Source organism: Lithobates pipiens, unplaced genomic scaffold (assembly GCF_037356315.1).
Source record: "Lithobates pipiens isolate NorthernLeopardFrog02 unplaced genomic scaffold, aLitPip1_a1.2 Scaffold_23, whole genome shotgun sequence".
Taxonomy (NCBI): domain Eukaryota; kingdom Metazoa; phylum Chordata; class Amphibia; order Anura; family Ranidae; genus Lithobates; species Lithobates pipiens.
Window position 1 is genome coordinate 121998389 of NW_027507785.1, and position 16076 is coordinate 122014464.

At 43.4% G+C, this 16076-nt stretch overlaps 1 protein-coding gene across 2 annotated transcripts in view; it reads right to left on the reverse strand.

The window, feature by feature from the left end:
* Positions 1-16076, reverse strand: part of GTPBP1 (GTP binding protein 1) — a 163852-nt gene that overhangs the window by 17021 nt on the left and 130755 nt on the right. For both annotated transcript variants that reach the window (XM_077452291.1, XM_077452293.1), the window contains exon 10: positions 15081-15259. In XM_077452291.1, coding sequence (XP_077308417.1) covers positions 15081-15259 — 179 coding nt within the window. The remainder of the gene's footprint in view (positions 1-15080; positions 15260-16076) is intronic.

Here is a 16076-nt window from a genome sequence, read left to right on the forward strand (position 1 = left end):
ATCTGATCAGATCTATACTAGCATCCCCAGCAGTTTAGGGTTCCAAAAAAACGCATTGTTAGCGGGATCAGCCCAGATACCTGCTAGCACCTGCGTTTTGCCCCTCTGCCCAGCCCACCCAAGTGCACATAACTGCAGCGATCGCAGAGTCAGGCCTGATCCCTACGATCGCTAATAGTTTTTTGCTATCGTTTTATATTTAAATCCGGAAAGCAGTGCTTGGTTTTCGGGGTCCCGTACGTGGCTAGGCTCCCAAAAAGTCCCCCACATGTGGTATCCCTGTACTCGGGAGAAGCAGCAGAATTTATTTTGGGGTGCAATTTGACTTATGCCCATAGCATGTGTGAGCAATATATCATTTAGTGACAACTTTGTGCAAAAAAAAAAAAAAAAAAAAAAAAAAAAACTAAAATTCCTGCAACTTGTGGCAAAATATAAAATATTTCATGGACTCAACATGCCTCTCAGTAAATAGCTTGGGGTGTCTACTTTCCAAAATGGGGTCATTTGGGGGGGGGGGGGGGGGTTTGTGTTATTTTGGCATTTTATGGCCTTCGAAACTGTGATAGGTAGTGAGGAGTGGAATCAAAAATTTGCACCCTTAGAAATGCTGAAGGCAGTGATTAGCCGCATACGGTACCCCGAAAACCAGACTCCCAAAAAGTCCCACATATGTGGTATCCCCATACTCAGGAGAAGCAGCAGAATATATTTTGGGGTGCAATTCCACATATAACTATGGCATGTGTGAGCAATATATCATTTAGTGACAACTTTTTGTAAACTTTTTTTTGTGTGTCATTATTCAATCACTTGGGACAAAAAAAAAAAAAAAAAAAAAAAATATTCAATGGGCTCAACATGCCTCGCCACAACTTCCTTGGGGTGTCTACTTTCCAAAATGGGGTCATTTGGGGGGGGGGGGTTTGTACTGCCCTGCCATTTTAGCACCTCAAGAAATGAGATAGGCAGTCGTAAATTAAAAGCTGTGTAAATTCCAGAAAATGTACTCTAGTTTGTAGACGCTATAACTTTTGCGCAAACCAATAAATATATGCTTATTGACATTTTTTTTACTAAAGACATGTGGCTGAATAAATTTTGCCCTAAATGTTTGACTAAAATTGAGTTTATTCGATTTTTCTTATAACAAAAAGTAGAAAATATTTTTTTCTCAAAATTTTCAGTCTTTTTCCATTTATATCGCAAAAAATAAAAATCGCAGAGGCAATCAAATACCATCAAAAGAAAGCTCTATTTGTGGGAAGAAAAGGACGCAAATTTTGTTTGGGTACAACATTGCATGACTGCGCAATTACCAGTTAAAGCAGTGCGAAATTGTAAAAAGACCTCTGGTCCTTAGGGTGTTTATTGGTCCGGGGCTGAAGTGGTTAATAAAGTTGGTTTTCCCAAAAAAAAAAAAAAAAAAAAGAAGTCTCGTCTAAAAAGTTTGCCACAAGCCACCTGGGAGACACACCAAACATGTGGAAGAAGGTGCTCTGGTCAGATGAAACCAAAATCGAACTTTTTGCCCACAATGCAAAAACGATATGTTTGGCGTAAAAGCAACACAGCTCATCACCCTCAACACACCATCCCCACTGTCAAACATGGTGGTGGCAGCATCATGGTTTGGGCCTGCTTTTCTTCAGCAGGGACAGGGAAGATGGTTAAAATTGAGGGGGAAGATGGATACAGCCAAATACAGGACCATTCTGGATGAAAACCTGTTGGAGTCTGCAAAAGACCTGAAACTGGGACGGAGATTTATCTTCCAACAAGACAATGATCCCAAACATACAGCAAAATCTACAAAGGAATGGTTCACAAATAAACGTATCCAGGTGTTAGAATGGCCAAGTCAAAGTCCAGACCTGAATCCAATCGAGAATCTGTGGAAAGAGCTGAAAACTGCTGTTCACAAACGCTCTCCATCCAACCTCACTGAGCTCGAGCTGTTTTGCAAGGAAGAATGGGCAACAATTTCAGTCTCTCGATGTGCAAAACTGATAGAGACATACCCCAAGTGACTTGCAGCTGTAATCGCAGCAAAAGGTGGCTCTACAAAGTATTAACGCAAGGGGGCCGAATAATTTTGCACGCCCCACTCATTTTTTTTTATTAGTTAAAAAAAAGTTTCAAAAATCCAATAGATTTCGTTCCACTTCACAATTGTGTCCCACTTGTTGGTGATTCTTCACAAAAAAAATTTAATTTTATATCTTTATGTTTGAAGCCTGAAATGTGGCAAAAGGTTGAAAAGTTCAAGGGGGCCGAATACTTTCGCAAGGCACTGTAATGTGGCAAAGGTGTATTTTTGGCCCATAATGGTGCCTTTTAAAAAAAAACATATCGTCCCTGAGGGTCTGCTTTGTGATCCAAGGATTGAAACTGGCATGGCCTATGTATGGCAATGGCCGTGCCCCTTGATTTTGGGGAGTTTCTAAGGTACCATTGCGGGAAAAGGTGTGTGGGCAATTTAGGGGGGTGAGGAATCTGTGAAGTGAGTTTCTTGTAAAAAAAAGCACCTGTGCCCCCAATCTTTTCAATTCCAACCACAGTCTATTCCGCTTATTGGGGGGGAGCATAAGCCACGTACGTTATATACTAACTTAATTGTAGCCATGTTGTGGGCGGGAGTACCGTCCAGGCGTCAATTCCCCATCCTGCCGGGACCGGTGAGAGCCTTTCCATCTTCTGTGTGTAGAGGAGAGGAGGTGAAGGGAAGAAAAAGGTAGAGAAAGAAGCAGAGAAATGAGGGAGAAGAGAAATAAACATTAGTATATCATTGAAGATACAATAAGGGACCGCGGAAGCTACAGGGGCAGTCCGCGGTGATACCCTGTTCTGCTTGTCTGACTCATGCAGCCCTCCCTGAGTCGGGGGGCAGCATAAGTGAGGCAAGGTGCGCATATCCGGGCTGTCACCCAAATCGGGTGGTCCTACTTGGGAGTCGTGATCAGACATGGAAAGCCAGGGGGTTCCCGCTCCCCACACTAACTAAAGCGTTGAATGTCCGGGGACATGGTATCATGTCAAAACCTTGGACAGATCAAAAAGACCAAAGGTCGGGAACAGACCAAGTCCAGCGGCAGTCGAAAGGTTAGATCTGGCACCAACTATGGGCAAACTTCCTGCGTAAGTGGCTAAAGAAAAATTAGTCAATCAATGGGCGCTGCACAACATTCTGTGTGCTTCTTCAGACCCCCGCAGAGGACTCTTGTCTCGCTGCGGCAGAGGAGGTTCGGTTGCGTACCCGGGAGTTCCTGACTTGCTGCCAGGGCTGAGACGCTGGTAACATCAAAGGGCCGGTGGAGTGCCTCCAGTCAGGAAAGTCTACGGGCCCCAGCTTCAGCTGTGACAAAAAACGTGGAAGGTCATCCTTATTGCGTAGAGTGGCAAACTTGCCATCCTTGTCTGCATGAAGGCTAAAGGGGAACCCCCTCCTATAAGTGATGCCTGCTGCTCGCAATGATTCCAGGAGAGGGTGTAGTGCCCTGCGTTGCATCAGGGTGCGGTGTGACAAGTCCTGATAGAAGAACAGGGGGGCTCCATCGAATTCAAAATGGGGGAGCCTACGCATAAGCTGCATAATTCAATCCTTGATTGTATATCTATGGAGCTTGCATATGACATCACGTGGGTTATATGCATCCTGTGAAGGGGGTCTGAGGGCCCTGTGTGCCCTGTCAATCTCCACGTTTTGATTGGGGGGGGGGGGGGGGGGGGAGGCCCAGCAACTCTGAATATGCCTTGTAAGGAGGGGATAAGGTCTTTAGCTCCTGTTGCCTCCGGCAACCCCCTTATGCGAATATTGGACCTGCGACTGCGGTTTTCATAATCGTCCAACTGTGAGATTAAAGCCTCTATACGGTCATTGGGCTGCACACTTGTCTCCTAGCTGTGTTATAGCTGGCAGAGTCTCCTCAACAGTCTGTTCTAGGGTCTCCAGCCTATTGCCCAGCTGAGTGGTATCAGCCTTCAGCTGCTCAATGTCCTGTTTAAAGGTCTTTTCCACTCTGGTGGCGAAGCAGTCCAGGTCCTCTCTGGTGGGGAGAGACCAAATGTGTTGCCTCAAGTCCCTGTCTGTTGCCAGCTCTGCCAAGTCAGGTCCCAGGCCTAGTGAGGCCGATGAGCCAGGGGATTCAGGGGGAGTCACATCGCTTACCGAACGTGGCATCTGTATAGGAGACCCTCCATGATACGACTGAGGTGCTGGATTAGGCGCAGCCTTCCCTGCAGCATCTGTCCCCCTGTCCTTCCCGGCCGCCATTTTGGACAGCTCGCCACGCAAGCTGTGTTCCGCTGCCGAAATAGGAGCCAATGGAGCAGTCGCCGCGCTTTGCCGTAGCCTGGGTTCTGGAGGAGGCCCTCCAGTGTCTGGACATGGATTAGATATTTTGCTCCCTAATCATATAGTTGGTTATTTATATTTACCACTGCATAGGAGATATTTAAGAATAAATTACCTTTTTTTTAAAACTTTACATATTAAATTATAAGCCACACTTTTTTTTTTAAGGTTATTAACCGATTAATCGGCCAACTAATCGATTATGAAAATAGTTAGTTAGTTGTAGCCCTAAACTTATCCCTTTTAAAACCCATTCTTGAGAGAACTAACCATCTTCAACCCTAGAATAGGCACTCTGGTCTGAATGACAATCCAGGAGCCACAATTTCTAAAAGGCTCTTGTGGTAACAAAAGCCATTGTGCACAAGTGGATTGTTTGAAGATAAATGGTCTTAGGCCAACCATAGACTGTTTTGAATCTGGGTCGGTTCAGCAGAAATTGGCCGAGATTTGAACCATTATTGGGCAAGCTGAATGTACCCAGTTTATCAATCAACTTGGGTAAACCAGTCTGTCGGATTCGCTTGCGATTATTAGGGATCACTGTCTTCTGGCGGGGCTTCCCTCCGGGAGAAGACATTGGTTGGCAGGAGGGGTTCCCCTGTCACCACTGTCTGTGCTTAAGGGGGTATAGTGCAAATTTCATTCCTGCAACTCGTGGTTGCATGAAATAAGTTTGCAGTCTATGGCCAGCCTTATGTATTCCAAATAAAATGGGTAGAGGCCTCCCTATACAAAAGAAAGGTCTGGGAATCTCATTAAAAAAGTTGCCTATTGACACTCAGCAATATACTCAATGGTATCAAACCAGATTTTTAACCAATAATATTTTTATTGAATGAACCAATCACCAAACACCCAATACACCATACCTAATGGCTACCACCGGACAAGCATGTCAATTTCAAATTGTATTATCAAAAGAAAGTTTTTTTTCTCCACAGTGATTTTGTCCCTGATTAGCCACCCTAGTACGGTGTCACCATATCTGTGCAGCCAATTAGTGTTCCTGACCACTGCTACACCAGTCCCAATGTAATCAGACCAGTGTAAGCCAGCAACAGTGTTCCGATTGCTGCCACACCAGTCACTGTGACCAGGTGAGTCCTTAATCACCACCACAATACAGTGGCAACAGTGTCCCTGGCCAGTGAACATAGCCTTCCGGGGGGCAGCCCCGTACCAGTAGGCTAGACTTGCTTTACAGGGTATGTATAGTGATGCTGTGTTTGATGACTGTTGGTTGATTTTTTTTGTGATACACAGGATACAATGTCCGATACACAAGTCCAAATACCAAGTCTCAAGCAGGTGGCATCCATATACTTGGAAGGAGGAGTAGTAGAATATGTTTGGGTGTGTGAGAGAAATAACTTATTCATTTGCATATATAATTTTTTTTTTTTCTTCATCTTTTACACACCAATTTTCATTTTCTTTCTGCATTTTTGAAAAACTTGTGGCAGTTTTATACTTATGTAGGTGGATGCTGCATCTGTCCCCTGGAGCCTCTGCACTGAAGCAAACACGGCCAATAGCGCAGCTTTTTAGAGCTCCGTGAGCTGTAGACTGTCAGTCACAGCTCTCTGCTCCCTTTTCGCTCATTGAAGCACTGGGCTGTGGAGGTGGTGGTGTCAATCCTGGCACCTGGCAGATCCAGACTTTGACGCAATGACGCTGTGCCTAGACTGACATCCGTCACGTCAGCAGAGTGGACTTCAGCCCGCTTTCTGCTGAAAACAGGTCACATAAGTACAACGAACTGCACTCTTGTGATCCATAGAAGTACAGCTAAACAAGCTTTGGCTGGACCCATTTCCACAAATAGGGTGGGTTTTCATGTTCTACTTCCTTAATCAGAATTTTATATATTTTAGATATGCTTTGATTTCAACTTGAAGAGGAGCAAGGAGTAATTTCTCTATTAACCTCATGTGTCCTTCTCCCGCAGTGGTTGTGGTAGCGATTGTGTAAAATGTTGCAATTGTGTGTACCTCCATTTATCTAATGGTTTATTTCCCCATTCATTTGTGAGTTCCACATAAGTGTATAGTTTACTCTATAGTCTATTCCCTTTCATCATGTCTTGCAATAGTATTTCCTCTTTTTTTGCCCATCTAGTGAAAGATGAGTGTTTTTTCCCTGGCTTAACCACTTTCGGACCACTGAACACCTTTCACAATATAAAAAAAATGAAAATGAGCTAACTTTACTGTTGTCTTTTTTTTATTAAAAAAAGTGTATTTTTTCCAAAAAAGTGCACTTGTAGGACCGCTGCACAAATACAGTGTGAAAGAAAGTATTGCAACGACCGCTATATTATTCTCTAGGGTGTTAGAAAAAAATGTATAATGTTTGGGGGGTTCCAAGTAATTTTCTAACAAAAAACAAAAAACAGTTTTAACTTGTAAACAACAAATCTCAAAAAGAGGCTTGGTCCTTAAGTGGTTAAAGTAGTTTGTGCCCAATATGGACATTAGCGGTGAATTGTATTCCCAATGGTGTAGTCTACCCAATCCATCCCAGATCTTAAAAGTAGTTCCAGTTAGTGGGTTTATGCTAGAGGCTAAATCTTGGCATTATGGTGGTATCCAAACCATCTTCCCTACATCAAACTTTACTTTGTGATCTCTATATTTACCCATCTTTTCCCCTTTATTGTGAATCATACCACTGATTTTAATTTCCTAAAGTAATCCTGAGGAAGGGTTATTAGAATCTTCTGAAAAACGTATATCATCCTTGGTAAGATATTCATCTTTAATGTGTTTATTCTTCCTAGCCACAAGAGGGGTCTGTGTCTCAGAATGTTCATTGGTCCCCAATTATATTGAGCATTGGGAAATAATTAGCCTTAAACAGTCCCCAGGAATGCAGTCAGCTTTATTCCCAGAATATCCCAATTCCTCCTTGCACCATACAAAAGGGGAATTTGGGTTGGATTGCCTGCTGTTCTTCCCTTGGTGTAGTTATACTGAAAATCTCAGACTTGGACATATTTCTTTTAACGTTGGTCAGTTTTCCATATTTACTCAACTCCTCTAATATTATTGGGGTTGTTCTCCTAGGATTGGACCTATAAAAAAGAAAATCATCCGCATATGCAGCTACCCTATACTCTTTCCCCCACTCTCATCCCTCTAATATCCGGGTTTTTACAGATTGCAGCCAATAGGGGTTCCAATGCTATTACAAACAGCATTGGAGGAGAGGGGGCACCCCTGCCTCATCCCATTAAATAATTCAAGGGGAGGAGAAAAATTCCCATTTTATTTTTATTTTTTAATTTATAACAGGAACAGGACCCAATCGGGCCGACAAGTTACAGTGTATTACATGTGACAAGAAAAACACCTTATTCAAAACGCAGAATCCAACAGGTCAAGTTATTACGGAACTGAGTATAACCGTATTTTGTAATAAACCATGGTATGGTAGGTTCGGGTTATCGCCAACTCCCTGAGGATCTTTTCTTCTTTGGGTTGGTGCTGGTAACCTATGCTTCACTGAATGTTCGGTTCCGTCTATGGGTTTTCTTTCCTTAGCAAGGGTATTTGTGTGCAGGGTTATTTCGGTGTGCGGTGTCGGGGTCATGTGCCCGGCTCCTTAATTTTTGCTTTTTAGTGGAAAGGATAGGATAGTTCCCCAAGTGGGGGAGGAGACAGCTAGAGAGGATGTCTAAGATGAAGCAAGAGATTATAGCAGTAGAGGGGGGGATGGTTGAGAGATGATGAGTTATTGGGGCGCTTATACAGGAGATAGCCGCGGGTTTCTTTTAGATAGGGGTAGTTATATCTGTGTTACCTAGGTTTGGGTTTTAGGTCGAAGGGGAGACAGAGGAGTACGACCCTGCGCATCTGATATGGTATCCTTCAGCGCCTGGCCCTCGGCCGAGTAGATGAAGGCAATCCACAGCTGCCAGGTTTTAGAAAATGCTTCCTGTCTATGTTGTGCAGTAAGGACAAAGTCCTCCATCCGTCTCATTTCCTCCACTCTAGTAATCCATGAGTCTATAGTCGGAGGGCGTGTGGACTTCCACTGTAGCGGTATACAGGCTTTGGCTGCATCTAGCAATGTCTAATTACAGATTTTTTTTTGTATGATTTCCCTGGAGAGTCAGATGCATGGAGTAAGAAAAATGCGGGGTCTAGTATGGTGTGTTCTGTAAATTTCTGGGTGACCTCACGCACCACTTTCCAGAAATGATTCAGTTTGGGGCATGACCAGAAAATGTGTAACAGTGTTCCCTTATCTGCCCGGCAGTGCCAGCATATATCCAATGTCGCCGGGAAGAATTTATGGTGCAGTTCTGGGGTTCTGTGCCATCTTGACAGAAGTTTGTAGTTGGTCTCCTGAATTTTGGCACAGAGGATTTATGTGTAAATTTAAGTATCCGTTGTCTTTTGGCAGTATTGAAGTGGTGGTAGAAGGCCACTATCCATCGCATCATCCTCTCATCCACACCCAGATGTCTCAATGTTCCGAACACAAAACCCCAGTTCGCCCTGTCAATTGTCTTTTCGGCATCTACTGAAATAAAACACAACTGCGGTCTTCCTCCCTCTCACTTCATGCATCAAGAACATAGACTTCAGGCAGTTATCCCGCCCCTCTCTCCCTGTCACAAACCCTACCTGATAATTATGGATCCAGGCCCTGGTACCAACGGTTTCAATCTCTCTGATTATTTTGGCAAAAATCCTAATATCTGTATTTAACAGATATTAGTCTATAGCTCGCTGGGGCTGCTGGATCCTTCCCCTCTTTTAAAATAAGAGTTATATAGGCCAAAAATGATTCCTCCCGCAGGGTCTCTCCTTCTGCTAATCTATTTAGGTAAATCACACAACTTAGGTACCAGAAGCTTTTGGCATCTTTTATAGTATAGAGTTGAGTACCTGTCGGGTACTCCTCCCTTTTTGCCATTAATTCTCATCTCTCTGGGATACCTTGAGGTCTCGACATTTGTTCTTATTCCTGCACCTCTATATGAAGTGCTCATTTTCTCCCCTGCTCCGATCCCTATTAATATTCCCCTGATGAAAGCCTTATGCGATTCCCTCAGAATTGACTGGGGGGTTTCTAATATATTAATTAATGGCAAAGGCGGCCTCCAGCTCCTGCTCAATCTTTTTAATTATCCCAGGGTCTCGAATGAGAGAGATGTTTAATTCCCAGTACCTTTCCCACCAGGAGACCTCCTGATATTTCTAATTGGATCACTACTGGGGCATGTTCAGAAAGAGTAATTGCTTTGATGTCAGCACCTTTAAGAGATGGTACCAATTGGTGCTCCATTAGCACATAATCCTTGAAAAAGACCCATGGACTGGAGAGTAAAAAAGTATAATCCTGTCTCCCTGGGTGTCTCCATGCATCTACGAGCTGGTAGTCCATTACTTTTTGCCTTTGAGAGGTATAGCGAGAAAGGCCCCCTGTAGTATCTACCCATGGATCTACGCTCAGGTTTAAACCACCTGCTATTATAAAATAACCTTTTTTCAGGGTTTTCCTTAAAAAAAATTTTTATCTGGTTCCCTATTTGGGGAATAAATATTTACAAAAAGGTACAGTCCATATTAAACAAGCTCCCTTTTATAAAAAAAAAAAAAAAAAAAGACGCATTCCCTCAGGGTCTGCCAGATGCTCCTTTACTACGAATAACATAGTTTTATCAAAACCTATGGCCACACCACGCAAGTGGCTGGATGCTGAATCTCCATAGAACCACATGGGGAACAGGTGTGAGGACAGTCTACACCCAGAGGCATGTGTGTTTCCCGGAAACAAACCACATTCGCCCCTACAAAAATGCTACTATTTACCTTATACCTTTTATGTGGGGTATTAAATCCTATTACATTAGAAGTAACTAAATTTATTGTAGTCAGGGTTCAACGCAAGGAGCGTCTGTTTGACAGAGGTGGAGAAAGGGAAGGAGAAAGTACGCAGGGAGAGAAAAAAAAAGGAAACAAAAAACCCCCCATAAGCATATCTACCAACCCCCCCGCCGCCCCCCCCTGGAGCAATAGACCTGCGATAGGCTGAACAGATTCCCTCCTCTTCGATATATGGACCTGGCAGACATTATCCAGATGTCACCTTATCTCCATATCTTCAAGGGGGCAGTTACTTCTGACACCTCCAGCTCACCTGCCGGTAGCCCAGGACCCCCCCCCCCCCCCCATCTCACTTATTCTCAAATTTCCTTATGATATTTCTGTGCTCTCTTCCGAGGGATACTTCACTATGTGGGACCACCCCCCCCCCCCCTTCATCCACCTCTCCCTTCATTAAGTCAATCTCGTATTGCTTTGCGGAAATGATGTTCCTGCCTTTTCCTCCCATCCTGGTAAAGGGGGAGGGGTGAGATGTACAGAGTCCGCCAGATCTTCCGGGAATCTCAAGATTGCAGTTCGGTCATCTTTCTTCCCTTTAAGACAGGCTGGGAATCCCCACTGATATGGTACATTAAGTGTCCTCATTTGCTCAGTCAGTGGTTTAAAGTGGTTGTACACCCTGTACAACCACTTTTACCTACAAGCCAGCCTATATTAAGGCTTACCTGTAGGTGCTTGAAAGATCTCCTAAACCGTCACGGTTTAGGAGATATTTACAAAAAAGCCCAGCGCCAATGACTAAGGTGCATGCGCACTTTAGAAAGGGCACATCGTGCTCTTTCTAACAGGGGTCATGCCGTGACTGGCACGCGTCTTCTTTTTATAGATAAGCAAGAAAATCTAACTCGGCTCCTTCATAGGAGATTCCTGCCGATTTCCGAATTTTTTCATAATTTTAGATTTCTCTTCAGCATAGCGAACCTTAACTATTACATCTCTTTGGTTTTCAGTCCCCCGAGTGTAATGACTTGAAATCCTATGTACTCTAGCAATTTTTAATGCCTGTCATTTCTCTCCCCAATAGGGGGTAAAATAGTTCCTTCATCACTTTTGTTAATTTATCACAACTATGCTTTTCTGGCAGGCCTCTTATGCGCAGATTTTTGTCGACTTCGATTCTGTTGATCCTCCATTTTGTATCAGAGAGCTCTATTTGCTCTCTGCAGGGATTTCATCTGTTCACTTCAATCTTTCATCGTGGGTATCCAGCCTTTCCTCCCTCTCCTTTACCCTACCTGGAACTTGCCCGATATCAGACCGTATTGTGGCAATGTCTTTTTAAAAATCTCAATTGTTACCAATATCTCGGCCATCATCTTTCATTTGAGGGGCACCCTCCTAAGCATTCTATCGGTTATAAATCTTCAATTAGTGGCTCACCTCCTCTTCTTATGCTCCCCATTTTGAATTTTAAGGCCTCCCATCAAATTATTCCCAGTGCTTCTTGGTCGAGTAGATGCTGAGTCATTAAGTCTTTCTGCCTTATTCTCCTTTTCGGACTTTGTCTACTAGTCCCTGTTCGTAGCGAGATCCCCTGCCTAGGGCTACTATGGCCATCCTCTACTGTATTGGTGTCTGCTGAAATGTAACGCTGGATACCTCCTGGGCTGGGGGCTGGCAGAAATCCTTGACCTGCTTTGTTTGCCTTACCCCTCATTTTCATCAGTTGTTCACCAACATAGAATACAAAGCAATTTTCCCAAGTTCTAAGTTATGGTTCAGAGATACTTCAGTGGAGGGCGAAAGTAAAAGAAAGATTCATGAGATGAGATATTCGGTTCCTCAGGGTGCCTGAGCAGGCCTTCACACCTCTCCAGGGCTGTTTAGGGATCAACATCCCTACTTCTGGGTACTCCTGGGGTTAGTCAGGCTACTCCTGCATGTCACCACCTCAATGGGGGCAGGCAGTACACAAAAAAATAAAAAATATAAAAAAAAATTTAAGACAAAAACGCAATTAGATACCAAAAAGTAGTTAAGCAGCGCCTGGGTACCCTGTGTCCATCAGCATACAAGGGGAATACATTTATGCGTATATATGAATCACAGACAGTAACATACATTAAAGAGTTAATTTTAGCCTTTTGAGCCATTCAGTGAAGCATTTGTTTAGCTCTCATTATATGCTCCCATTTATATGGTAAAAAAAAAAAAAAAAGGCATCGTTCATTCAGAGCCAAGCACAGGTGAGTAGCTGAGAGTGAGTAGGCAGCTGCTGGGCACACAAGATCTCCTAGTACCAATCAACAATGCAAAGAAGAAATATTCATTTCAGCTAGTAAGACTGCAATATGCAGTCAGATGCCCAGGTTTACACTCCATGTGATGTCACACGGGGTGCAGGAGGAAGCTCTGAATGATTCTGCAGTCTCATGGGATTTGAGTGTTGTGCTGCAGGGAGTGCTGATAAAAGACAGACAAGCACACAGTATGTTGTAAATCCGGGGAGATATGAGCATGCTCCAGTGATGTCATTCTAAAGAAAAACACGGATAACAATACTAAGCAAGTAAGGCGATGTCTACAAGCAGTGTTCATTAGGGTTTTTTATGCCGATTTACATGGGATAAAATTGTGAGGGAGAGTTTACAAGCACTTTAAATACTTTTACATGTTTGCTTTACAAAACGTGGCAATTTTGTGGGCGTTTCGCCTATCCGGGCATCATAGGTATTTAAGAAATGTGATGGGTGGTCAGGAAATTAGATTCAAAAACATATTCCCCTTAAAAGCCTACACCCCAAAATAAATTTTGTTATTCTTCCCAAGAATAGGGATACTACATGTGTGAGACTTTCAACATTTGGACTGATTGTGATGAACAAGATGCGTTTGGCAAATAAACATTGGGTCAAGAACAATGTACTGTAAATGCTCCCCTCTATACAATTGATAAGTGAAATATACAAAATGGTCAAGACAATTCTGATTTAAAGAAGCACTTTCATTAAAATGTTTTAGCTTTTAGCACATATAGCACTTGGTTACATTCTGATCAATGATCTCATTGCGGACTTAGACTCCCCTCATTATACAGTATATGTTAATGATGCATGTAAGCTCCAAGTCAGACTGGAGCCTAATTTATGCATGTTCATGAGAGGAGAGGTACAGCCAACACAGAGGTTCTGTTCCTTCTCCAAGCGGACTGTTCTTGAACAATCAGCACTGCAAGGCAGTGTGACAGAACTGCCGGCTGCTAGAAAACACAGAACTTCATCACACAGCCCCAACAACGCTGATTGTATATTCAGAATAGTAAAAGACCATTAAGCCCTGCAAAGCTGTGCACCCATCTGTGGCTGCTTGTAAAACACACAGCCCCAGCAAATAGAATACAGAGCACTGAGTGATGTTTTACAGTTATGAACGAATGATCAGTGCTGTTGGGGCCAGTGCCGTGTATGACCCAGCCCCGCAGTGCTGCCTGGCAATTGAGAAAATATTCAGGGCTGCGAGCTGATCTACAGAGTGGCACCAGTTTACAAAGACCAGTGCAGTCACTCCACCCCCTTGCTAGCATCATAATCAGGCAGCAGGGTCAAACCACGCTGCTTGGCAAGAAGCAGGACAGATTTCAATAGGACCAAGTGCTACATGAGGGAAGTGAAAGTTTAAAAACTTTGTGCGACTTTAAGCTCAAAATTGTTTAAAAGGAATAAGTCTACAGTAGATTTCTTAAAACTATAAAACCTAAGAACTTTTGTTAGAGAGTACAGAGTGTGTAATGCATAGCAACCAGATTTAGATGTGTAAAGACACTGAGGATGTTTGTTATTGTGGGTCTAGATATGGATTAAGGGAATCACAATAAGCAACAGGGCTCCCAGAAAAATCTTTCCACTTCTAATTGAACTTAAAGAGGAAGTCTGCTCACATAATAAAAACATCTTTGTCATTTCTGAAGCTTCCCTCCAACCACTTTGCATATTTTATATATCCTCAGATTCTGTAATTGCCAAATATGCTGCAAAAATCTCCCTCCACTGAGTCTAGCTGCAACCATTTTAACTGTGGGCAGCTGAAGCCGCTGCCTGATCACTTCCTGGATTTACAACGGCACACTTCCAGCTCTGCAGCTCTCATTGGCCCTCTTGACTCATCCCCCCTCCCTTCCTGGCAAACTCTCACGAGAGTGAGAGCTGGGCTTGTCATAAGCCTAGGCTTTTTACCAGAGAAGAAAAAGGAAGTGGGCTGCATAATAAGGTATTTACTGGCAGAAACAAAAATGTTTTACTATCAAAATGGTGAAACAAGGGCAGAGGATATAAAGTGGTTGTAAACCCTTACAGACCACTTTTTACTACAGGTAGGCCTATAATAAAGGCTTCCCTGTAGCTACCCCAGATATCTCCTGAACCTACACAGTTTAGGAGATATCCCCTGTATCAATATGTGCCAACGTCATAGGCACATGCACACTGAAGCAATTGTGCCATTGCTTTACCTAGTGAGCCGTTACCGGCAACTCACCCGGGAGTGACGTCATCACAGTTCCAGCCAATCAGCGACGGAGCCTGCGATACCCAGAGGAAACTCTGGGAGCGATGTCACCAGCTGGAGCGGTGTACGGGGACCACTACGGGGGCTTCAATCTAAGGTATTTCATAACGTGCTAGTATGCTATGCATACTAGCTCATTATGCCTTTGCCTTGCAGTTTTTTTGTGGGTTTACAACCACTTTAACAGATGGAAAGATTAAAAAATTACTGAAGTTCCACTTTAAACGTATAATCTAAAAAAAACACAAGAATAATTTGGAGTATTTAAAGATACATAGTATGTTGCTTTAGGTAGACCTTGTTCTGCATACATCTCAAAATACCTTAGTTATCGTGCCCACAGCTTTCGTTCGACCCTCTCTGAACACCAGTCGCTGGTCTATGTGCAAGTACTCAGGTGTTTTTATGAATCGGAAGTGAACAGTAGCCTTGTCTCCAGTGCGCAAGCAGTCACGGCTCATACTGAGGATGGTGGCAGTTTGACGGATACTGCCACAATGCACTGGAACAAAGAAATTTTCCATCATTTCATTTACAGATTAAAAATAAATCTATAAAACTTGTAGTTGCACTGCTACCATGTAGTGAACTTAAAGTATAAATCAGCATTGTGTGTACAATTCGGATTTAAAATAAAGTTGCAACCATCAATTTTTCAAGAAAACACAAATTATACTGGGTGGAAGAGCATTAAGCCAATTAAATATATCTTTTGTTTGTTTGTCCTTTTATATTTCAGGACAGAACACAAGGTGGGGTAAAATACTGGAATTTGAGACAGCAGCTCTGTGTCCACAAAAAAAAAAAGAAGATTTTAGGTGGGAAAAAAAACCAATGGGAGCACTACTGAACCAATAACTAACTGCATCTGATCAAGGAAAACCTTGAATACCATATGGTGAATGTGCAGAGACGACCAGGTAGCAGGCCTTGTAGACCTGCTCCACTGCATACAGTCCACAATACATTTCATGGCCGGTCACATGACAGCTCTCCTCCTTCAGTCTAGAGCTACACTTGGAGGAGGAGCAGAGCTGCCAGAAATAAATTGAGCTAATAAGGTATTTGCAGGCATCGGTTTACAAGGACCCAGACAGTGTAAGAGATCTATGAAAAGGGGCTGGCAGCGATTTTTTTTTTAAACTTTAGAGTCAGCTGGCAGTGCTGTCCCAGGAAAGGCGGGGCGGCCGGGATGACAGTGACAGTTGTGGGGGGGGGGGGGGGGGGGGGACGCACAGGTCCATCAAGTCCAACCTATGTGTATGATTTTATTTATATTTAACTGACATTATGCTCCACGCCGAGACTACCGACTGCGG